The sequence below is a fragment of the Panthera onca genome, chromosome A1 (assembly GCF_046562875.1).
Source record: "Panthera onca isolate mPanOnc1 chromosome A1, mPanOnc1 haplotype 2, whole genome shotgun sequence".
NCBI lineage: Eukaryota > Metazoa > Chordata > Mammalia > Carnivora > Felidae > Panthera > Panthera onca.
Genome location: NC_138339.1, coordinates 109,171,454 through 109,195,347, shown reverse-complemented (window position 1 = coordinate 109,195,347; position 23,894 = coordinate 109,171,454). Strand labels below are relative to the sequence as shown.

The 23,894-nt window shown below is 40.0% G+C and overlaps 1 protein-coding gene across 1 annotated transcript in view; it reads left to right on the top strand.

Annotated features, from left to right (window-relative positions):
• The window catches only part of IPO11 (importin 11), a 198,499-nt gene extending 187,257 nt beyond the window's left edge, over positions 1 to 11,242 (top strand). The window contains exon 30 of the mRNA XM_060635693.3: positions 9,835 to 11,242. Coding sequence (XP_060491676.1) covers positions 9,835 to 9,999 — 165 coding nt within the window. The 3' untranslated portion in view covers positions 10,000 to 11,242. The remainder of the gene's footprint in view (positions 1 to 9,834) is intronic.
• The last annotated feature ends 12,652 nt before the right edge of the window (positions 11,243 to 23,894 follow it).

Genomic DNA, 23,894 nt, shown 5'->3' with positions numbered 1-23,894 from the left:
AAAAGGCAGCATATTTTTATAGGATTCTAAAAACACACCTATGGTCATAACTTTTTTATTGGTACAAAACTTATTCTCCTACACATTACCATTTTGTGGTATCTTATCATCCCTCTGGCCTTCTGAGTAAACTGGTGCTAAGGATAGCCAGTGGTGGTCTTGTGATCTCTAGGTTTAGTTGAACCTAAGACGGTCTCCTACTGGGTATATGATGACAGAACTGAACAATACTACCAGTAAGCTTAATTTAGTTCCTGTAAATAAAAATTCTATCCTATAAATAGAATATGCCTTTTTAAAATGTTCATGAAATATGAATAAAGAGGAGGTATGTGGGGGGGGGGGGTGAACATAAATATAAAATATTAGGTAAAAAGTCACATACAGCTTCAGGGATTATACATGCAGTTCCTGGCTAGTCAGTGGAAAATCTTGTCAGAATGGACAAGTTTTTCATAAAATATAATTGCCAAACAAGTTAACAATTAAAAATCATGAAAGAAAAGTTTTAAGTGGATTCCCCATTTTTCTAAAAACAAGCAAAAATTTTTCCATTAACAGTGTTTCTTATTTGCTCGTTTTCTAAATGGTTTTACTAGAATGTACTATCAATTTACAAAAATGTGTAGTTTAATGCATTTAATATTGCTAATGACATCCTTTCAGCAGCAGCTTATCTTCTCTCTCTCTCTCCTCTCCCCTTTTTCCTTTTTCTTTCTCCCCATTTTTCCTTCAGTCCTTTTTTTCTTATTTTTGGGCTGTCACATTTTAAGGAAAAGATAGAACTTAAAAAAACTGTGGGAATGTCAGGAAAATAATAAACAGAAGAAAGAAAATAGTAAATTTTTGTATTTATGAAAATAGATGCAGAGAAGTAAGTTACCATTAGCAAATTTAACCCAGCATTAAATTCACCATTTATTCCTGTAAAAACTCTTACTGAATTAGGAATAGAGTAATGGGACTCTTTAAAAACAATGTTTTAATGTTTATTTATTTTGAGAAAGAGCAAAAGACAGCAAGTGGAGGGGCAGAGAGAGGGAGAGAGAGAATCCCAAGCAGGCCCAAACTCCCGAAACGTGACATCATGACCTGAGCCAAACCAAGAGTCGGATGCTTAACGGACTGAGCCACCCAGGGATCCCTAAAAAAAAAATATGACTTTAACGTGATGTTTTAAATGACTGTTTGAAACTAAACACAAACATACCACTGTTGAGAATGATCAAAGTGAGAGTGCCACCTTCTAGAACAGACCCCTGGAATCTCAATATAATAGTTTGTTGTTGTTTTTTTTCCTACTCAGGGAAAGTACAAAAAGAAGATTATGAGTGGGTATGTAATTCACAGAGTCATTCAGGGATGACCCAGATATATTGATGATTCTTCTGTCTAGTTGGAGAGAAAAAGAATGGGTTATGACACATCTTTTTTGTTCACATTCTCTTGACTGGGAGTTGTGGTCTATCTGGGTACCTAGGAAGCAGGATAAAAATTTTCAGTGATAGTCTGTCACATAGAATTTTTAGCCAATGTGATGAGAACAAGCAAGGGTGTATTTGAGTGAGTGTAGGTATTAAGTACTGGCAAAGAAAAGGCGAGTCATTAGTCATTTAAATGAATGTTTATGCCAGAAAAGTCCAGGAAAATCAACAAACCAGCTATGAAGAGAGTTTAACAAGGTAACCAATTAAATGATAAACATGTAAATGTATGTTGGTGTTACTAGCAAACCAGTTAGGAAAAGCAGGCAAAGTCCAAATCCTTATAGTGTGGATTTTTATGTGATTTGGGGAATCCTTTGGAATTCTAGAGTCAAAAGTAAGGCTCAAAAGAGGATTAAACTTTTGGATGGTGAAGGAGTCATACAGTTTGGAAAAAAAAAAAAAAGGATCCTGACTTTCTCTGTTTTGCATACACTAAAGCAAAAGGAACCCAAAAATGTCTCATTGAAACAAAAGGAGAAAGAAAGCCCTGAAGAGCATGTAGAAGTAGGTGGTGGTCTATGGGAATCAAGTCTGTAGGGCTTGGAAGTACCAAAGAGTTTTTAAGTGTCATGTATTTTATTGAGTCTGTTACTTGCATTTATGTTAATGAATATGAAGATATCTATAGAGATTTTTGTTGGGTTTACTTGAAATCTTAGTCCTCAAAACCGTTTTTTCCAAATTTTTCTTTAGCACTCTTCCTCACTCAAATATGTATCAGATTCTTACGAGCTTTTAAAAATTTGAGTGCCTGAAACCAATTACATCAGAATCTCTAGAAGTGGGACTTAGACATCAGCAGTTTTTAATATTCTACAAATGGTTCCCAGTATGCTGCTAAGGGTGAAAAACACTCTGTAAACATATTTAGTTATATTGCTGTGGGTTTCCTTTTCTCTTTAGAATTTCTTATTTTGAGTTTTAAATGAAACAATCTTATGTAAAGGGGCACCTGGCTGGCTTAGTCATTTAAGGATCCAACTCTTGATTTTGGCTGAGGTCATGATCTCAGGCTTCATGGGGTCAAGCCCCGCTTTGGGGGATGAAAGTGCAGAGCCTACTTCAGATTCTCTCCCTCCCTCTCTCTCTCTTTGCCCCTCCCCCGCTTGCACACATACTTTTTCTTTCTCTCAACATAAACTAACAAAAAAATGTACATAAAAGGTTTAGTCTGTGCCTAGTACATGCCCTGTTTGCGGTTGGAGTTTAGTAAATGTAGATAGAATATTTTGATTGCTGTTTAATCACTCTGATGAGGAACATTCCCTACGGAAACAAATGTGAAGAAATAAGATGTTCTGTTGCTCATATCTGGGCTTGGCATATTTACTTTGGCTCATTGATTAAATTGTGTGTTTTGCTCACGCTTACTTTGTAGATTTAAAGCACCTTGGAAGGCGTAACCAAAATAAGACTGAAACTAGAGTAAAAATACCCAATTAGTAATGGTCTGGGACTGATGGAGAGAAAAAATAATTATATCAGAAAACCTCGGTAATAAGCTAATTGCTAAATTGCAATTGCATTTTTGTCCCTGAGACATGTATGTATGCATTGTTACTTTTATCTCATGACGTCTGGGTTTCAGTCATTCTAGACATAGCAATGTAAAATAGCTCCTTTATTTACAGGTTCGTCAAATAGAAATTGTAGTCTAAATTCCTCGATGGACAGCTACAGCAGGGATGATAAAATCTCACTCGCTGCCTTGGAATTTGGATTGCACACTGGGTTTAATTAGTGACTGAATTTGCATTGTTGAGCCTTATTGATGAGATGGGCTCTGGTTGGCATCTACAGCACTCAAACTCCTTGGTAAGCCACTGGTTAGGAGAGTTTATATCCAACAGATTCTAAAAATTTAGATGTAGATGTATTTCAGAAATTGACAATTCCCTGTATGAAACAGAGGTCAAAAAAGGGAATTTCAAGCCAAAGATATTTTAATCGAACTAAGAACATTTGAAGACCACAGGGTTAAATACATTGTCATAGGCAAATTTTCCTTTAAGATTTTTGGTCTGTTGCGTTGCTAGGGTGGTTATACATAATCTACCAGGTTTCATGGAAAGTATATCACTATTCTTACAAAAATCTTCTGTAATTTTCTAGGGTAGGAAACTTTTTCTCTCTAGCAAAATTCCAACCAAAATAACTTTACAGTAAATAATTTCCAAAAAATTATCATGGGTCTATGGAGGCTTATAAACTGAACAATAATATGAAAGGCCACATGACCTAAGAAAAAGAAAGGATTCAGCTATCAAATTCCTGCTGGGTGAAATTGCTGATTAATGCAGTGAAATGTTTTTTCGTTTTAAGGAATCAAAATCTCAAAGAATAAGAAATGGACATTCTGGTAAGTAGCACCACAGGAGCTAAAATCTTGTACCAACTCTAAAGACTAACTACCTTATGGTTTGAAGCAAACGTCAGAAAGCTATAATTACCAACAGAGGAATCTGATACACAGTTCATCCAGAACCATTCTTTCTTAAAGTAATAATTTCAAAGTCAAGGAGTACCAAACTACTTGCTTATTAAAATCCAATGTATGGACTTTTGAAGTGAGTCAGAATATTAGCACTTAATTTATTTGGCATTGTCTTGGAGTCAGGAATTCTGGGTAATTATCTTCTAATATCACAAATCTATTATAAGGGTTCTAATTTTATCTTAACCATTTTAATGGAAATATTTAAATATTATGTCCTTCCTTGAAGGGTGAGAGAAATTTTTTTTATTTTTGAGAGAGAGAGAGACACACACACACAGAATCCGAAGCAGGCTCCAGGCTCTGAGCTGTCAGCACAGAGCCCGATGCGGGGCTCAAACCCATGAACCATGAGATCATGACCTGAGCTGAAGTCAAATGCTTAACTGACTGAGCCACCCAGGTGCCCCTTTTAGTACCTCTTTTTAAATATATTATAAAACTTGTTTATTGTAGTCTCTCTTGTCAGTTTTCCTTTTGTTGCCTGTGCGTTTAGTGTCATATTTTTGAAATCATTGTTATGCCCAGTGGCATGAAGCTTTTCCCAAAATTGTGGGTTTTTTTCCCTAGGAGTCCGAGGTCTTATGTTTAAGTCTCACTCATTTTGACTTGATTTTTTGTGTGGTGAAAGAGAAGGATTTCATTCTTTTTCATTTGGCTATCCACTTTTCTCAACACCATTTGTTGAAGAGACTGTCCTTTCATTGTTTACTTTTGGGTGCCCTTGTTGAAGATCAGTTGACTATATATGTGTGGAATTATTTGTGAACTTCCTGTTCTGTCTATTGCTCTGTATACCCAACATGGTACCTGAAATCCTAGTCAGAGCAATTAGGCAAGGAAAAGAAATAAAAAGAATCCAGATGTTAAGGTAGAAGTAAAACTGTCCCTTTTTGCGGATGATGTGATCTTAGGTATAGAAAACACTAAAGACCTATTTAAAAAAAATTGCTGGAGCTAATAAATTAAGTAAGGTTGCAGGATACAAAGTCAGTATGAAAACTTCAGTTGTATTTTCTGTACTAAATGAACTATCTGAAAAGGAACTTAAGAAAACACATCCCACTTAGAACTGCATCAGAAAGAATACAGTAGCTGAGCATAAATTTAACATAAATATAACAATTGAGCATACATAATACACTTCAAGGAGGTGAGAGACTTGTACCTTGAAAACTACAAAACGTTGATGAAAGACATTAAAGACACAAGTAGATACTCATATTCATGGTTTGGAACACTAGATATTAAGATTTCCATACTACGCAAGGCAATTTTCAGAGTCTGTGCACTCTGTCAAAAATTCCAATGGCATGTCTTACAGGAATAGAAAACACAATTCTAAAATTCATAGGAACCAGGAAAGACCTTGAGTGGCCAAAACAGTCTTGAAAAAGAATAAAGCTGGAGGCATCACACTTTCTGATTTCAAAATCTATCACAAAGTAAATAAAACAGTATGGTACTGGCATAAAGACAGACACCCTTTTTATTTTGGAAGAGTTTTAGGTTTTCAGAAAAGTAGCAGAGGTAGTACAGACCTTTCCTTCTCATGTGCCCCTCACTCCTTTTCCGTAATGTCAGCATCTTACATCAGAGTGCATTTGTCAAAATTAGGAAACCAACATTGGTATATTATTGCTAACTAAACTTCAGGTTTTATTGAGATATCGCTGGTTTTCCACTAAGGCTCTTAGTTGCAAGATGTGGTCCAGAGTACCAAAAATTGCGTCTCATAAAAATTGCGTTTTTAATAGTTTTGTGTCTCTTCCCATTACTCCCAGTATTTCTGTATTGTCAGCTGGGCCTCAGTACTGTTGGCTTTGTTTTTTCTGTAGAGGGTTTTTACCTTCTCATATTTGTACATCTGAGCAAAGATAACCACACTTGTTAGATGTGTTCCAAAAAAGAATAAACAATTTCTGAATTTGTAAGATTCTTCTGTGATTAATTTGTTTGAATTTGGGAATGTGGATTACCAAACTGTTTGGGTCTTTCACCTCTGGGAAATTAATTCCATGCCTCCCAATATATTCTTGGTGTCTGAGGTTGCCAGATACTGAGCTCACTCTGGTTTGTGATGTGTTGTTGTCCATGACCCCTCAGTGATAACATCTTGCAAAACTGTAACATCACAACCAAAGTAGTCAGGATATGGAACATTTCCGTGGCTGCAAAGACTCCTCATTTTGCCCTTTTATAATTAAACCCACTTCCCTTCTGCCTCTGATACCTCCTTTAGTTATGAATGACTTTTTTTTTATTGAAACCTGGATATTTTTGGTTTTATTAGACTGAATCTTACTGCAGATTCTGTTTTAGCCACCTTCTTTTGACAGTGCTGTGGCAGAAGTGGCTGTGCCACTTTGTTACTGTCAGGTGGGTGCAGAAAGCCAAGTTCTCCACTCGGCCCCTCTCCCTGTGAGAGGAACTGAGAGTTCAAGCTCCCCGAGTGTCGCCACACACACGCTATTGGGGGATGGGTGGTTCGAATCCTTTTAACAGCCTGGTGTGAGTAGAGGTGGGGCCATAGTTTAGTCTTGGTGTTGGGCTGAGTGAAATAGACTAGTTATCATCTAAAGTTTTCTGTCTTGCTTTTTGGTCCCTTGGGTAGAGAGCAGGCTTTTTGTTGGAACCTTTTTTTGGTCTACGTTTGTTACCATGTCCAGGTTGCTGGCTTCTTCAGGCCCAAATTTGGGGTATATGATGCAAGAAGAAAGCCTGGGACTCAGTACTGTGTCATTCCTTCAGTTCTGGGTGTCTACACACACACACACACACACACACACACACACACACACACACACACGCACACGTGTAATGTCCAGGAGTTTTAGTTGTACTTACCTGAAAGAATTAGAAGAATATTTTACTCTGTTATTTTGGAATTAGAAGTCTACTTCACATCTACTTTTGCAATGTGGTTTTCCAACAGCAGAGTTATCTTCCTAATTATAATTTGCTTATTACACTATAAAACTAATTATTTTCTCAGGAGCATACCACCTGATGAACATGTAAGCTTTCTGTATTTTTTCACGTTAAATCATATAATTGAGTTTATTATGTAATGCGGGCATTATTTATATAGTATATATGTATTAACTGTATAAAAGCAACAGTTGTGAAAATGATAATTAGTGACTTTAGTGTTTTTTTTTTTAATTTTTTTTTTTAACGTTTATTTATTTTTGAGACAGAGAGAGACAGAGCATGAACGGGGGAGGGTCACAGAGAGAGAAGGAGACACAGAATCTAAAACAGGCTCCAGGCTCTGAGCGGTCAGCACAGAGCCCGACGCGGGGCTCGAACTCAACGGACCGCGAGATCGTGACCTGAGCCGAAGTCGGACGCTTAACCAACTGAGCCAGCCAGGCGCCCCGAGTGTTTTTTAATTCTATTGATGGCACTATAACATTCAAAGAAATTATATCTGGAGTTTTAGTGGGTATGCAGCAGTGATTTTTCTCGAGAGAATCATTTTATTAATGTATTTCAAAAAACTTATTCAAAAGAAAGTATTGGGGCACCTGGGTGGCTCAGTCAGTTAAGCATCTGACTTTGGCTCAGGTCATGATCTCGCGGTTCTTGAGTTCAAACCCCTCATCTGGCTGTGTGCTGACAGCTTGGAGCCTGGAGCCTGCTTCAGATTTTGTGTCCCCCTCTCTTTCTGCCCCCTTCCCTGCTCATACTCTCTTCTGTCTCTCTAAAAAATAAATAAGCATTAAACAAATTAAAACAAAAAAAGAAAGTATTCATACCTGTGATTTATGACTATCTACCACAAGCCAAAATACACATTTATTTGCTTACATGATATTTTTAACTGAAGAAAATAGTTGTTGTGGTGGCTGTTTTAAGATTTTTTAAAGATGTGCATTTGGAGATCTTGTGTGTTTTGTTTTCCCTTCCTTCTCCCTTCAACAACTTTTCTTTCAAAAGAGACTAATGGTTTTTTTAATCTTTGCATGACTGGTCAATATACTTTAAAAAATACTATACTGATGCCTTGGTGGGATTTAGTATGGCAGTAGTTTTCCTTTTTATTAGTCAGTTGAAAGTTAAAGGGTGGAGATTTGATACATTAACTGTTTGCAGTTTTTTATAGCAGATTGAAACAGCATTTAAACTACTCTCCTAAGCTCATTTCAGTAGTTGGGGTAACTTATTTGAACATTAATTTCCAGCTCAGCTCTGTTTCCCTCATATTGTAGCAGATGGTTTTAGTTACAGATAGTTCATGATATTTCAACAAAGTGCACATCCTCTTTAGCAAAAAAATCTATTTCATAGTAATGAAAATAATATCGAACATAACTGCATTTTGCTTAAGAGAACATTTACTTTTAAATGTTCGTCTTCAATTTCTGTGCTTTTTGTACAGTGATATCTTCAGGCTTGTGAAGGCAGGGGTTTGTGTTGAGAGTTCTTTTCTCCTGTTCACCTGCAATGAATACTGAATGTATCCTTGCCTTGGATTTATCATGTAGCTCTGGAATGGTCACCTAAGGGGTCTCATTTCAAATTCATGCCATGTATGTCTCTGCCTCTCAGTTAGATTTTCCATTTGTGGTCATTATTTTAAAATTTCTTTAAATTGCTCAAACAGCAGATGTGATTCAACTGTTTTATCTACCTAAAATTGAATATCCGTAAGGAAGGACAAGAGTTTCTGTGCAGCCATATTGGGCACACACACTCATGTATTTTACTGACGCCTTGCAGATGTTCACCTTTATTGATAATGGGAGAAATGTACAGCTTAAAGTAGAGTGTATTATTTTTCACTTCTTAAATTATAAAGCATTTAAATAATGGTAATTAATACCAGTGGTAAAAACAATGTCACAAGCTGAAAACTCTCATACCTTTTACATTTGTACTAACTGTCGGAAAAACAACTTGATAATGTGTATCAGGAGTCATAAAATCGTCTGTGTCCTTTAGTAATTCTTCTAAAATAGAAAAAGGCATAAGGGAGTAATCTGATATGTAGAGGAACAGTGCTTGTGATAGGTTATTCAGGAAAATTAGTTAAAATTGTATTTTAACTATACCATGATCATTTCAACACACCTATAACCAAAAAGATGATAACATATATAGATTTAGAGTTCTTAAAATGTGTTAGAGTAGAATTTTCATGTGATATACAAATGCAAAGAGCAGCACTAATTGTATATATTGTGATATTGTGTTTTTGTGGATCACGTGCACAGAAAAGCAAAGGAGGCCACAGTGTTTTCTGTTGTGATTGTTATTGTTAGGAAGCAGAATGATGGGTTATTTTCAATTGTATTTCTTTTGTTTTCCAAATATCCCAGTGGGAGAGGAGGGGTATGTGCTTGTTTTGGTTTTATAAATGTTTTTCTTTATTATTTCTGTCTCTGTCTCTCTCTCTCTCTCTGTTACCAGAAGCACGTAGGTAAGTAGCAGAGCCGTCCAGGATAGGGCGCTTTCCTCTGTCAGCCCCGAGGGCCTCCCTGAGCTGCCTCAGTAGCACCTTATCTTCCTCAGAGGAGCCCTGGACAGTTGTGTTGAAATGCTCTTCGGCATGTTCTGTCTAGAATACTTTGTACCAGGTTTCGGTTCTTTACATGGATGAAGCCTGCGCTGTTGAAGAGTTGGGCTAATCAGGCAACTTAGGCTCAGAGGCCCTAGGGAACCGAGGATAGACAAATTGAAATTTCCTTCGGCAGACTTTGGCACAGTGTGACTATTTGAGGATCTCTTGTGAGAAGGGAGGCAGAAGCAGTCGTGCGGCTGCGGAAGAGACTACGAGATTTGTAGTCCCGTGTAAGGGGGAGTTGTGTTTGCCTCGTTGACGCAGTGTGGCTCCTCTCTGTCCCATAGCTGGCTCTGAAGGACCCGGTGCACACAGTGTCGCTGCAGCAGTTTATCTACGAGAAGCTGAAGGCGCAGCAGGAGCTCCTGGGAGAGCAAGGCTTCCAGTCCCTCATGGAGACCGTGGACACGGAGATCGTCACCCAGCTGCAGGAGTTTTTGCAGGGCTTCTGAGAGCAAGTGGCGTGTGGCTGCCTCCCCTTTCTGAAACAAGCCAAGGACCCCAGCCTGCCATTGGTGTGTGCCAGCCTGCTGAGAGGATGAAGAACTCCCTCGTGTATGCCTATAAAGAAGTGAAGACCATACATTTTTACTACCAAAATGAGTGAATAAATGTAAATCCCGCACAACTAAAATCACAAACCTATTCCTCAAAAGAATTTAATTTTATATTTAAGAGGGGCCCCGTGTTTACTAGATATAGATTTGATGACACTAGCTGCTTAGTTTTCTGTTAAGAGAAGACACCGTTTGATTACCTTTTAATCATGTGCTCTTAACGCTTGAGAAGATGAAGGTTAATGTCTGCTGTTTTTCTGCAACCAAAATTAGTATTAATTTGGCTGCTGTATCCCTTTTTTAAGCTAATGAAACTGCAAGTTTGAAAAATGGCAAAGCTGTTCAGATGATGCAATTAAAGAAGGGTGTGCACCGGACAAAAATATAAATAGTGCAAATATATATTACTAAGGTTATCTTGCAAGGGATTTGCTTTCATCGGACGTAGAATATGTGTTTTATCAAATGCTTTTATTTTCATTTTAGTAATTGGATACAAAAATTAGTGAAGGGATTTTTTTTCCTCGTTTTATTTTCAGAAATTACCTTTAGTGTTTAAATGCATCTCGTAAGGCCCGCGGAAGGGAACCTGTGGTAGTGCGGCCCCGGGGGAGACCTCTTGCCCCTCTGTTACTCCCGGAGGCCGGGAGAGCGCCGACAGCAGCCGGCCACCCGCACGCCCTTCTGTGCTGCCCTTACCCTCCCCCCCTCCCTCTGCCCTACCTGCCCTACCTGGTCCCAAGGTCCTTACCCACCGCAGGGCTCCCGTGGGGGCGCAGCCGCAGTGTGAGGGCGCGCCTCCGCACAGTCACGATCCCCCGGGGCACCACACTGTTAGGACAAGTCTTCCTTCCTTATTCCTCCAACACGCAGTACCAAAAAAGGGGAAAAAGGAGAAAATAAAGCCTTACCGTTTCACTTGCCATTTATTGTAAGAAACCTTTAAAGCATTTTTTAGGAAATACTCAAAGCAAGGTTGGGAAATGTCTGATCTTTCTATAGAAAGTTGGGTACAGTATATGTAACTGCAGGAAACCCACTGCCCCTTTGTAAGCTGTGGAACCCAAAATGTATGGAACTACTTGGTGTTTTGAGCAAGAGAAAGAAAATATGGTCCAAATTAAATTTTCCAAAGATACCTACCTTTGATATGTCTGACTATTTTTCCTGCTCCATGAAAAATGAGTTGGTAAAAATTGCCCCGTGGATTTGAAAGGGATGTTTTCTTCCAGACCCTGGTGTTGGTCCTGTCCTAGTAGGTGGTGGTACTGTGTGTAGTAAATCCTAGCTACTGTTTCACTTTCTCTTTTCATTTAAAGACCAAAAGCTTCTTTAATGTGATCATTCTTAACCATTATTACTCAGTTCTCAGGACTGATGTAAGAAGAATTTCTTTTTGTTGATGTAATTATTTTCATTTAAGGCATTATTCCCAACGTTACCAGAAATTCTAAACGTGCCCCAGCTTTTCACTTATAGTAAAATAACTTCTCTTTCCAATTCCTGACAGATTTCATTATAGTGTTATAGCAAATTTTACTAAAATAGCTACCTTGCAGAAACAGTTAAAAACTTAACCTCAGGGAAAGAGTTTGGTTCATTTTTTTAAAAAACTGAAATGTTTAAAATAGGCTTTGAGTAGGAACACTAAGTAACATTACTTAAGGAATATTAAGTAGGAAATGTTTAAAATAGGTCAGAAAAAAATCATGTATCTTGAAATTTTAAGTGTTCAATTAGAGATAAAATACACGTGTTAATTTACAGAAGTCTATTCATTAATGCAGCCTAAGGCACACATTTGGACAAAATGAGTCCTCTCAGCCAGGCTGCTGGTTGAACTGTGGCTCCTGATCATTTCTCATCCATAAACGTAGCTTTTTTTCTATTTATTTTATGTTCCAGACACTTCTCCCATTCCTCTAACAAAGGCCCGTGTGGCCAACAAGGACATTTTCAAGTTTTCATGATAAGTGGTCCCTTGTCCATCTGTCTCCTACCAGTCATTTTAGAGAAACCACATCTTTACATGTTAAACACACTTATTGCTTCCCTGGAAAAAGCTTCACCGTAGATCCTTATTTACTGATTCCTTTATTCAACTAGTATTTGTTGAGTTCCTGTTTTGTGCCATGGTGCTACACTGAATTCTGGAGTTAGAACAGGGTATTTACCTTACTAAAATTTTATAAATCAGTGGGAACACATACTTGCCAACATGATATAAAAAAAAAAAAAATAGTGGATCTAATGGAAACATATGTCCTAGAGCAGCAGGAGTGCAGGGCAGGGAGATCAGATACAGAAGAATGATCCTGGCACTGTATAATTTGATAGTTATTTAAAAACTCTTAAACAGTGTAGTTTGGTGAGGTTATGGAGAAGTCACTGGCACTAGGCTGGACTCAGGACCCTGTGATGTCAAGCTCAGAAGCACTTGAAATGACTCTGACATGCTATCATCCCTGAAATTTTGGAAATATTGGAGTTCGACAGCCTCGCAACTGATCCCTCATTCCATGAATTGAAACGTAAGGCTCACCTATTGGGGGTAGTGGTCTTCTGTTCTACAAACCTTATAAATCCCACACAAAGAGAAATTTGTAAGCTTTTGGAGAACTGATAAAAGAAAGACCAGAGGTGTCTCTCATGAAAAACAAAAATACTTTCTTCCCTCAATTTTAGGAAAAACATTTTAATCTACAGAAGCATTGAGAGACTAGTATAATGACCAGTAGTATATCAAGTATATCCTTTATATAGTAAACCAAGTATATCCTTTATCTGGATTCACCAAATTGTTTAATTTTAACACATTTATTCTCTCCATACACACCCCCACATATGTATAGTATATATATACTTATGCTGAACCTTATGAAAGTAAGTCAGAGACACTCCATTCCCCCATACTCCAGTGTACCTCTAAGAAGGGCATTTCTCTACATATCCACCAATACATTAGAAGGGTTATGCAATCACGTCTAATAAGCAGTTCATATTCCAGTTTTCCCTAATGTCCCGAAGATGTCTTTTATATGCTGCCCATTCATTATATGATCCAGGATCCATTGAATGTTTATTCATTGCATTTGGCTGTTCAATTTTTAAATCTAGAATACTCCTTTTAACATACCATTGACTTTTTGAAGAATCCCAAACAGTTGTCTAGTAGAATGTCCATTATGGTCTAGTGTGCTAATTGTTTCCTCATAGTTCGATTCAGATTAACATTTGTTGGCGATGAAACTCCATCATTAATGTTGTATACCTGCCCTGACATCACATTCTGAGGCATGTAACGTCAGGTTGTCTCTCCATTCGTATTATAACGAATGGTCATAGCCAGGCCTCCCCATTATAAGGATAAGTTTTCAAAGAGAACCGTACAGTCCTAGAAATTTCCAGTGGTGGTTTTGCTTCTTTTGTTGGTTTTTGTTTTTGCCCTGGAGTCCTTAACCCACTACCAGCTTGCCTTTTCATTTACAAAAGGTTCTGCAATTTTATTTTAACCTAGGGAGGTCATGCGGCTGAGCTATGGAAAAGGTATATTAAACCTAGTATGAGTTTTATCAACCTTTATAAGTTCTGAAAATCCATTATTGTTATGGCATACCTGTCAGCCAACATCTACTTCTCCTTCCTTTTTTTTTTTTCTCTCTTTCTTCCCCTCCACTTCCTCCTGTTTTTGAGAGGTATGTAGATCTTAGTGAATACCAGTATAACCTGAACTCACACACCACTGAACAGGAAGAAATCAAGACAAGCACTGCCTTCCTATTTCTCATTTGAGTTTGTAAGCTGTTTGCCAAAAGACACAAAAAAAAAAAAAATTTCTTTTTTTTTACTTTACAAATGCTTTATCATGTTTGCTCTAGGCCTAAAAGGCAGAACCATTCCAGACTTTAGGGAGTTTTCTTTTAGTTTGGTTTAGGATGAGAAGCACTTGTACGTTATCAGCTGGCAAAATGGGGAAAGAAAATGTAATAATCATTTCTGGAAATGTGAGGCTTTGATCTTGGTACCTCTATAAGACTGTGACATCTGAAAGAGCAGTTTAAGGTCACCTTTTTCTCCTTAAGAAATGCACTCTGTCCCGATCACATCGAAATTCTACAGATCCTGACGTCCCGTGAAGGGGTGTGCAAACTGATCCATCTAGCCCTGGAAGTTTGAACTTATTCCACAGCCAGTGCTGTTTTCTGAGTTGAGTGTTAGAGGCCTTGGGTGAATACCCTAATACCCAGGGCTGTAGCTATTAGTCTGAATTTCTCCATCTTTACTTTGGGGCAGTTGAATTCCTGGCCTGAGGGACTCCTTATGGTCTGAAGCACTTGGATAAAATTCAAAACTGAGACGCATTGGCTACATTTTCTCTTGAATTCTTTCTTACCGTAACAAGTAGAGTCCCCAATTAGCCAAAGATCTTAACAAGCAAGATTTTGCTCCTAGTTCCAGCTAATGCCTGCAGCCAACTCATTTGGGCCGCTGGAATTGATTCAGTCAAGTGTGCTTTGAAGAACTGTCTAATCCAGGGAGGAATGTATCGATGTCTGGTCATCCGGCCCTCTTTCCCTTCAAAATGAAGTATTGATTTTCATGCCACTTTAATTTCCCAGTAGGGCAGAAATGGAATGGAAGTAACTGCCAGAACAGGTATGAGTCCAGTGAGGCTTGGCACCTTTATATCTGTCTGGCACCAGGCACATGGTTTTAAATTTGGAAATTGACTTTAGGACGAGAAGTCTGCCAGTTGGGGGTTTTTATTGCCAGGGGTTAGAGAAGAAAAGGCTGGAGATGAGACTGTGAGTAGACCTTGAAGTGAGCTCTTCATTTTTCTCAGTAGCTTGAACCAGAAGCGAGATCACTGTCTCATTTCAGAAGGGGCAGGCCATTTTCCCAGGGCTCTCCAGGCTGGCCCAGAGTGACTCCCCTCCCCACCCCTCCTTTTTAGTGAACTCTGCAATTTAAGCAGTAATCCAGAAGAGCAACACTTTTTGATGGACAGGAAGTTGTAGCTCATAACCACATACACTGAGCGCAGAAGTGTATTGACAGCCAGCCAGAGCAAGAAAGTCTATTGACAGATCTGGACGTAATCACAAACGAAGCATGAGTTCTGTTTAGGCAAGGCAGGCAGCTTGGTTTATTTATTTTTTGGATTGAAAGGTACATACCTCATGCCGTCTCAGGCAGTGAAATCAATACCATGAAATGGCCTTTTCCTTTCAGCCTGGTGGGTTCTTTACTTCTGGCACAACGCATTGAGAAATGCTGAACCAGGTGAGCAATAGTAAGTTTCCTGTCTGCTAATTCTAGTAGTTTCTAACATCTGTGACATATTTTATAATACTTACCAGATAAGCCTGCTGAAGGCAACTCACAGTATGGAAATAGGGAAACCCAAACTTACCGAAGTAATAGATTAGGGAACTGATTATTTTAACAGGCTTTTATACTTATAAAAGTTCCTCTTTGTAGATATCACTCCTCATAGATAGATTTATAGGAAGCAGGTGGGCTATTTATTATTTTTTTTAATTTATTTTTTTTTTCCTTTAGTCACAGAATTTAGAGCTGGAAGGGAATCAGGAAGACATGACCTATCTTAACCTTACTATTTCACAGATGAAGAAATGGGCCCAGAAGTTGAGGGATACAGCCTTGGGTCCCTGGTGTCTCTTCCAATGTACTTTCAATTATATATTTAAAAAATAATAATAATAATAATAAGTGGTTGCCCAGGTTTACACTGTACATTTTTAACCTAAGCCTACCTTCATATAACACTATTCTTCATGTGTAGTGTGTATAGTATAGATACCTTGGAGCAAAGTATTCCCAACCCCTCCCCCATCCCTTCGGATATTGCTATTACTTGTTTAACTCAATCCAGATGCTATAATCACCCATACACTGATATTATTAGTTACCTTATAGGTCAATTAAGAATTTTAAAAATCAGAGATTTGATTTTATCTTTGTTTCTTCTCCAGCCCCCATCCTTTCAGAAATCCCAAATTTCTGATGTATGTGATTTTTCTTTTAACATTTTTTTTTTTTTTTTTGCAGGGCATAGGTCTTTAGGCGATGAATTCCCTCAGTTTGTCCCTCAGACAAGTTTTTGCTTGTCTTAGAAAGCATCTTTAAATTTTGAAGGTATTCTGCTGCTTGTAGAATTCTAAGTTGGTGGGGGTTTTTGTTTCAATGTTTTAAATATTTCACTTCATTGCCACCTTGCTTCCATGGTTTCTGAAGAGAATCCCACTGTTCTCCTTATTCTTTATATGGGGATTCTATAAGTAAAATGGTTTCCCCTCCCTCCTTCCCTCTGACTTCAAGGTATTTTTGTCTTTGGTTTTCTGTAGGTTGAATATGATACTCCTGGATGTCTTTTTAGTTTCTAGCATTTACTTTTGATTCTTTCTCTTAAGAAAGTTTGTTTATTTTTGAGAGAAAGAGAGTGGGGGAGGGACAGAGAGAGGGAGAGAGAGAATCCCCGGTAGGCTCCATGCTGACAGGGCAGATCCCAGCGTGAAGCTCAAATCCACAAACCACGAGATCATGACCTGAGCTGAAATCAAGAGTTGGATGCTTAACCAACTGAGCCAGCCACCCAGGTGCCCCATTTTTTATTCTTTCTTAGAATTTCCATCTGTCTGCTTAAATTACCCATCTACTTTTTGGCTGCTTTTTCCTTTGGAGTCTTCAACATGTTAATGATTGTCATTTTAAGTTTCTTGTCTGAGAATTCTGTGTCACATATGAGTCTCATTTTGATGCTTGCTTGAGATGTTCTCTAATTTTTTACTGGATCACAGAACTTGATCTGTGGGTTTTGTTTGCTTTTTAGCACACTTTGTAATTTTTTACTGAAAGCTGGACATACTGTATTAGGTAATAGGAACTAAGATAAACATTTGTCTAGTGTGACCATCTGTGTTCATCTAAGAGTTAGGCTATGATTACTGTGTGCTGTAGCTCTTGATGTCCAAGGCTTCACATTCTGGGGTTCTTATTTCCTTCCTTCAGACTTCCCTAAGTACTCCTCCGTACAGAGAGCCTGTGTCTTGCAGCAATCCGCCATTTTACTGGAGCCCTCTTGGTGTGTGTGGTTCTCAGGTGTGTGGAGAGAGTTTCTCTAATCTTAGGATTAAACCTCAAGTCTCTTAGTGAGCTTGAGTCTCTGGCCTGCCACCTGTGCTTGTGTTTCTTCTTCTATAGCTTCCCCATCCCTCTGAGGTGACAGGAAGGTGAGAAGGTGCTGGAGTGAGAGGAATGCCATTCTCTCAGGACCTCAGGGCGAAGCCTTGTTGTAAAGTCTCTCCCCCACCCCCCTCACCCCCTCACCCCCCTGCAGGAGTAGACTCTGCCGAGTCCAAGAAAAGTCACTGCTTTTCAGTTTGTCTAGTGTCTCGCTGTAAGGCCCTGAGTGATGACTTCTGAGCCCTTTATGTGGTGGGGCTGGAGCACTTGGTCCAGTGTACTCACCATACACCCTTCTGTTACATAAATATAAAGGATGAACGTTAGGACAAGCAAAATTCCCCAGAAGACTAGCAACTTTGTCCCTGAAATAATTCAGAAATAGCAGTTGAAAAGCTGGTAAAACACCAGAGAAAGCTTTGAGCAAATTACATGTCCGTTGCTTTTTAATAAAGCGACTTTCTTCCTCGTCATAAAAGCAGTGTGTGCTCATGGTAAACAGTTGAAAATACACTGAGGTATATGGAAGGAAATAGCAATTGCCTATCATCTTACTCCCTAGAGATAAGCAGTTGTCATTTTGCTGTATTTTTTCTTTGCTATGTGTGGATAGAAACACATACCCCCAAATTGGGATCATATCAGTGTCCTTTTGTTAATCTGCTGCCCTTTTCATTAGGAAGTGCTCTATTTAACCATTTTCTCCTCATTTAAATATTCTTTAAAAATACATATTTAGTGTCTGCATAAAAAATTCGCTGTAAGGATGTATCAAAATTTGATTATCTGAACCTAGTACTGTGGTGAATATCATTCACAAATTCTTGTGTACATGTCTTAAAATTTCCTTACAATTATGAAAAAACAGAATTACTAGAGGAAGAACTATTGATACGGAGGAAATACTAATATTCTTGCACTTTTGATATAGGCCGATTGCTCTTGGGTGGTAAAGGTTTTCTCACCTTCAGTTAGCACCACGGGGATGCTACCTTTGATCGCTCCTCTGACGGTGTCAGCACAGAATATCTTCTGACATTTAAGTATGATATTACGAGAAATAGAGTACACAGGGAAGAAGATGAGCTTTCCAAAAATCAGACAACCTGGGTGAGTCTCTGATTATCTACAACTTAAGTAATTTAACTTCCCCGAGCTTCTTAATTTCTCTCATTTGTAAAATGGGAATAATTGCTTCCTTTCCAGGTGGTCGTGAAAATTAAATATTCATCCAGCTTTCATTGAACAAATAATTGAGTGCCTGAATATGACGTATGCTGGGTGCTAAGGATACAATGATAAAAACACATAAGCCTGGTCTTGTTTTGAATTTTCAGTCTACTGGGGAAGACATCTATCAAATAAGCCCGCAAATAAATGTAACAACGGAACTGTGGCCTTGAACTCTAAGAGCATCCGATAGGTGGATCCGACCTCAGGAGTTACGGAAGGCTGGGCCACTCTGTGAAGGTGATGATGAAGGGGCGGCGTGAAGAATGTGGAGGTTGCATGGCATGGCGTGTAGGATGACAGTGAGTGTTCTTGTCAGAGGAGCAACATAGGAAAAGGTTCCTTGGCAGCATGAAGGAGGGATTACATGGAAAGGCCCACGTGGCAGGAGTGGATCTGTCTCCCTTTTGGTCTTGTTGGTCAAGTTCAGATTCTGTCATTATTCTAAGAACAATAGGAATTCCAGGGAGAGTGGAAGGGTAACAAGAACAGATTTGCAATTTTCAAGTCCAGAATCCTGAACGTTGCCGGAGTGCAACACATGGGGGGCAGTGGGGTCAGAGGGAGTTGATGAGTGCCTGCAGAAATTATGGCTAGTCTAGGAGAGAGATGATGGTGGCTTGAATGAAAGTGGTACTGAAATAAGTTTCTAGCCCCAAGATGGAGGCGCTTCTGCCTGCGGTGCTTAATCAGCAAGCTTTCATGAATGTTCCTGTACATGCTCTGCTTGACCAGACACAGTATATCAACTCAGCCAGTGCCCAGACACCAAGCCAACTCGGGGCTCTGTGCCTACTTCCTTGTTCCTTCTTCAGTTTCTGTTTTTTCTCTTTCTTGTTCCTTATTTATTATCCTGTAAACGCTTCCTGCCTTCCACCCCATTTTGCACTTCTCTGTACCTGGAAAGGGAGAGTGCCCCCTTCTGGAACTTGAATGCTTCATATTAAATAAAGTTTTTCTCTGTCACCTAAATTGTCTTCTCTAATCATTTTTCACAGTGGTAATGGTCAAAGGAGAGGGAAGTGAGTAATTAGATAAATATTTAAGGGCTGATATGAGTAGGAATTGATGAACTCAGACGGAGACTAAGCTCTCTGGTGCGCGGCTCTCCCCAGCGATGTCGCGCGGCTTCCCTGCAGCCACTGAGGCAAGTTTGGTGCAAGGATGCCCTGATTTTGGGCCATGTGATGCACCGTGGATCCTAAGATGGATAAGAAGGAAGTGAAGATAGGGGAAGGCCAGGGAGCGGTGAAGAGGGGATTCGACGGACTGCAGTGAAAACAGTGGCAGCTGGAGAGGTCAATAAGCAACTCGGAAGGACGGGCAGGTGGAGGCAGTGAGAGAGGCACTGTTCCTGCTTCAGAAGGAGGAGCATGTTAGGGATGACAAGCATCTTTGTGGGACCAGGGAGGACAGTTGTACCTGCTTGTGTTAGGCATTCCTCTCCTCCTACCCTCTGCAGGAGGTCAGAGAAAAATGTTTGTTTGTTTGCTTGTTTTCACTTCACAAAAGGGAGGAGTAATATTCTGGAAAAGTTTGTACTTGGTGCATGGTGGGTGCTCTACACGCAAGTGGGTCCTCTTCGGCCTGTGGGCTCCCATCGCTGAGCTGTCTCCTGGGCCCGTGCTCTCAAGTTACTTTAGAGCTTCCTGAAACCAGGCTTAGAAACACCTGTGAACTTTATGATGTATAGTGTTCTGGCAAGATTTCTGTGGTGTGGTTTAGATAACATGCTGTAATTAAAGTCCTTCTCTGGGACCCCATCTCTTGTGTTTAAGTCCTATCCTGATCACTCTTTGGTCTATATCCATCCACCTGTTCTGAAATAAAGCCATTATGTCAAGTGAGACGAAGAAGTTGTAACATCCCAAGAGATGGTATATATCACTTTGTCAGCGCTTCCAGAGCAAAATCCCAAAACTGGGGGACTTCAGTCGATAGCAGGTGATTCTCTCACAGTTCTGGAAGCTAGAGGTCCAAAACTGAAGAGTTGGTGTGGTAGGTTTCCTTCTGAAGCCTGTAGGGAGGAGTCCTTCCCTGCCTCCTCTACCTTCTGTTTGCTGCATGCTTGGTGTTCCTTGTCTTATAGATGGGTCACTCCAATCTCTGCCTCTGTCATCACCTGGGTGCCTCCTCCCCCTGTGCCTCTTTCCTCTGAGGAGGAAACCAGTCATCTGCAATGACCCCGTTTTCAAATAAGACTATATTCTGAGGTACTTGGGGTTAGAACTTCAGTTCCTTTTTCGGCGGGGAGACATAATTCAACCTGTAACGGATGAGTGGAAAAGAACTCACTTTAAATATTCCCGTGTTCATACTGTCCTGATGATGTGTCTAGAAACTATAAGCCCTACTTTAGTGCATGGAATTGCTACTCGCAAAATAAAGCCAAGTTCTGCATGCACTCACGAAGTGTAGAGTGAGTTCTGGCTCGTTTTCAGGGCTAAATCTCTATAGGCAGGAGTGCCTGGCTGCTGTGGCAGTGGGGAGTCTAAGTGATGAGGTGATCAGAGCCCCTCGGTAGTCATCAAGCTTTGTGCCAGGGAGTTGAGTGTTCAAGGCTCATTTACTAATCTTGCTTCAAAGTGCTTGCTTGGAAGTATACGTAATTCACTGCCAAATCTTAAAGATATTCCTTGGTTTCCATCTTATTTTTTAGTTAGGTTAAATAACGAGTAGGAATGATAGATATTTGTGCCTTTTCCCAAGGTACTGCTGTTGCACAGAAGGACTGGGCTTCAGTGAGTCTAAGGAGAATGCAAAATGAAGTGCAATAAACAAAATCCACTTCAGCCCTATTTTAGTTCACTTTAAGATGATAATGGAATTCAGGCTGTGCTCCATTCTTCATCCGGTCACCAGGAAACACAACAACAACATTCAATTTGGCTGCTTTTTGAGTTGTGTACTGGAAGAAACGTGGACTTTGGAATCAGATCTGAATTGGATTCCAGGTTCCAAATCTTGGTTTTCCTACCGTGACAGGGAGAATAGTAGCCCCCAAAACATGTCTGTCCCCTAATCCCTGGAAACTGCACATGTGTTAATTTACATAGTAAGAGAGATTTTGCAGATGTGATGGAAGTTTCACACCTTGAGACCTGAGAGTGCCATGTAGTATTCAGATAGGCCCACAATAGTTAGTGAGTCCTTAAAAGCAGAGGTGCTTTCCCAGCTGTGGTTGGAGATGTAATGAAGGAAAAAGGGTCAGAGATGTTGGCTTTAAAGTTGGAAAATGGGGGTGCCTGGGTGGCTCAGTCGGTTAAGCGTCCGACTTCAGCTCAGGTCACGATCTCGCTGTCCGTGAGTTCGAGCCCCGCATCGGGCTCTGGGCTGATGGCTCAGAGCCTGGACCCTGCTTCCGATTCTGTGTCTCCCTCTCTCTCTGCCCCTCCCCCGTTCATGCTCTGTCTCTGTCGCAAAAATAAATAAAAACGTTAAAAAAATTTTTTAAAAATTAAAAAAAATAAAGTTGGAAGATGGGATCGTGTACTGAAGAATGCAGGTGGCCTCTGGAAGCTGCACATGAAAGAAAATACATTCTGTCCTAGAGCCCCTTAGAAGGAACAGATTCTGTCCTTGAGTCCCCTAGGGCCAATGCCTTGATTTCAGGACTTCTGACTTCTAGAACCTAAAGATCATGTGGTCTTTTGTAAAGCAGCCATAGGAAACCAATACACCCACTTACTGTATGACTTTCTGAGTCTTGGTTTTCTCATCCATAAACGATAATATAATAATACTAATCTTGTGTGGTTTATTTGTAGATCTGCTGAGGTGATATATGATCAAATCCATTGTTAATCACTTCATGACTTAGGAGTCCAGTCCTGAGGAGTCTGACAATTTTCTCTTTTTCTACTTAACTCCAGTTTGGGCCCAGCTGCCATCACATGAGTGGCTGTATCATGTTCCATGGTCTGTGCACATCACCACAGGGTGATGTGTGGTTCAGGAGCATCAGCGTCATCTGGGAGCTTGTTAGAATTACTGAACTTCAGTCCTCACCCCAGATCCATGGGGTCAGAATCTGTATTTTTTAACAAGATCCCCAGGTGATTCATGTGCACTTTAAAGTTTGAGGGATACCAGACTGGTGGTTCTCAAACGTCCTAGATGCCAACAGAACACATGCCTGGGCCCAGAATTTATGGGGGTGGTGCTTCACTATCTGTATTTTTAATATGCTTTCCAGTTATTTCTAATGCATGGAAGGTTATGACTACTGGAATACTTACTTAGAAATGCACTTTAATATGTGAGATTCAAATCGGAACTGTAAAATTTTGAATTAATACCTTTTTCTCTGAGGCAAACAGCCATGCTATGTAAGTATTGCTGAGTGCTACATTTTAAAAAGATATGTAAAAGAGAAAACATCACAGAACAGCAGAGACACTTTCTCACTGTCCTGATGCCTATTCTAACTTTATCGTGTGCACTTAATTAGACTTCTTCCGTAAGACTCATCCAACTTTGCTTCACTTAGAGGGAGTATTTCTTAGATAACTCTATGACTGTGCAACTTTGGCATTTAAAAACTCTTGGCTGTTTTCTCTTTAGCAAGAGAGATCTAAAGACTTCTTACTATTATCAGAAGACCAGCAAATGTATTTCGCAAGCTTTCTTCATCGTAGGAGCACGTGCACCCCTTCCTCCATAGACAAAAGCATAAGGAGGAAGCTCGGCAGTTCCATTAGGGCAGCCCAGCCACACTTGCAGGTGGCCACGACCCCGAGCACAGCGTTGCTTTCCAAGAACCAAAACCAGCATGGCTTCTCTCCAGCACACCCAGGGCAGAAGAACCAGAGACAGCGTTCAGATTCAGACTCTTACCCGCGAGCTCCCAATCCAAACATCTGGATGAGGGCTATAGACAAGGGTCAAAATCGAGAATGAGGAGCTGAGCGCAAACCAGGGTACAAGGGCTGTGGGGTAGGAAGACAGTGACAAGCTGCCCACACAATTGCCACAAATAGCTCTGGGGAATTCGAGCTTCCACCATGAGAAGCAGAATGAACTGGGACCTACGTCCAGCCAATGGGGGCCTCAAGAGAAAACTCACCACCGTAGCCAGCGAGGGCTCCGCAACCCAGCGCGCTGGCTACAAGAGCTTCTGACAACCACGCTCCCTCGAGGATGTCCCTGCTCTGGAAGTGGTCCTGTGGGGTCCCTCCAGGCCCAGCTCACCAGGAACCTAACAGCTGTGCCCACGGGCAAGCATCTGTGGGAGAGTCTGGTAATGCAGTCCTAGGCGAGCCTTTCTGGGGTGGCCTCCCCCGTGAACATAAAACCCTGTGACAGCCTTTTTATGATCAGAAATGACAATTTTCCATTTTTGCTAGAAGAAAAGT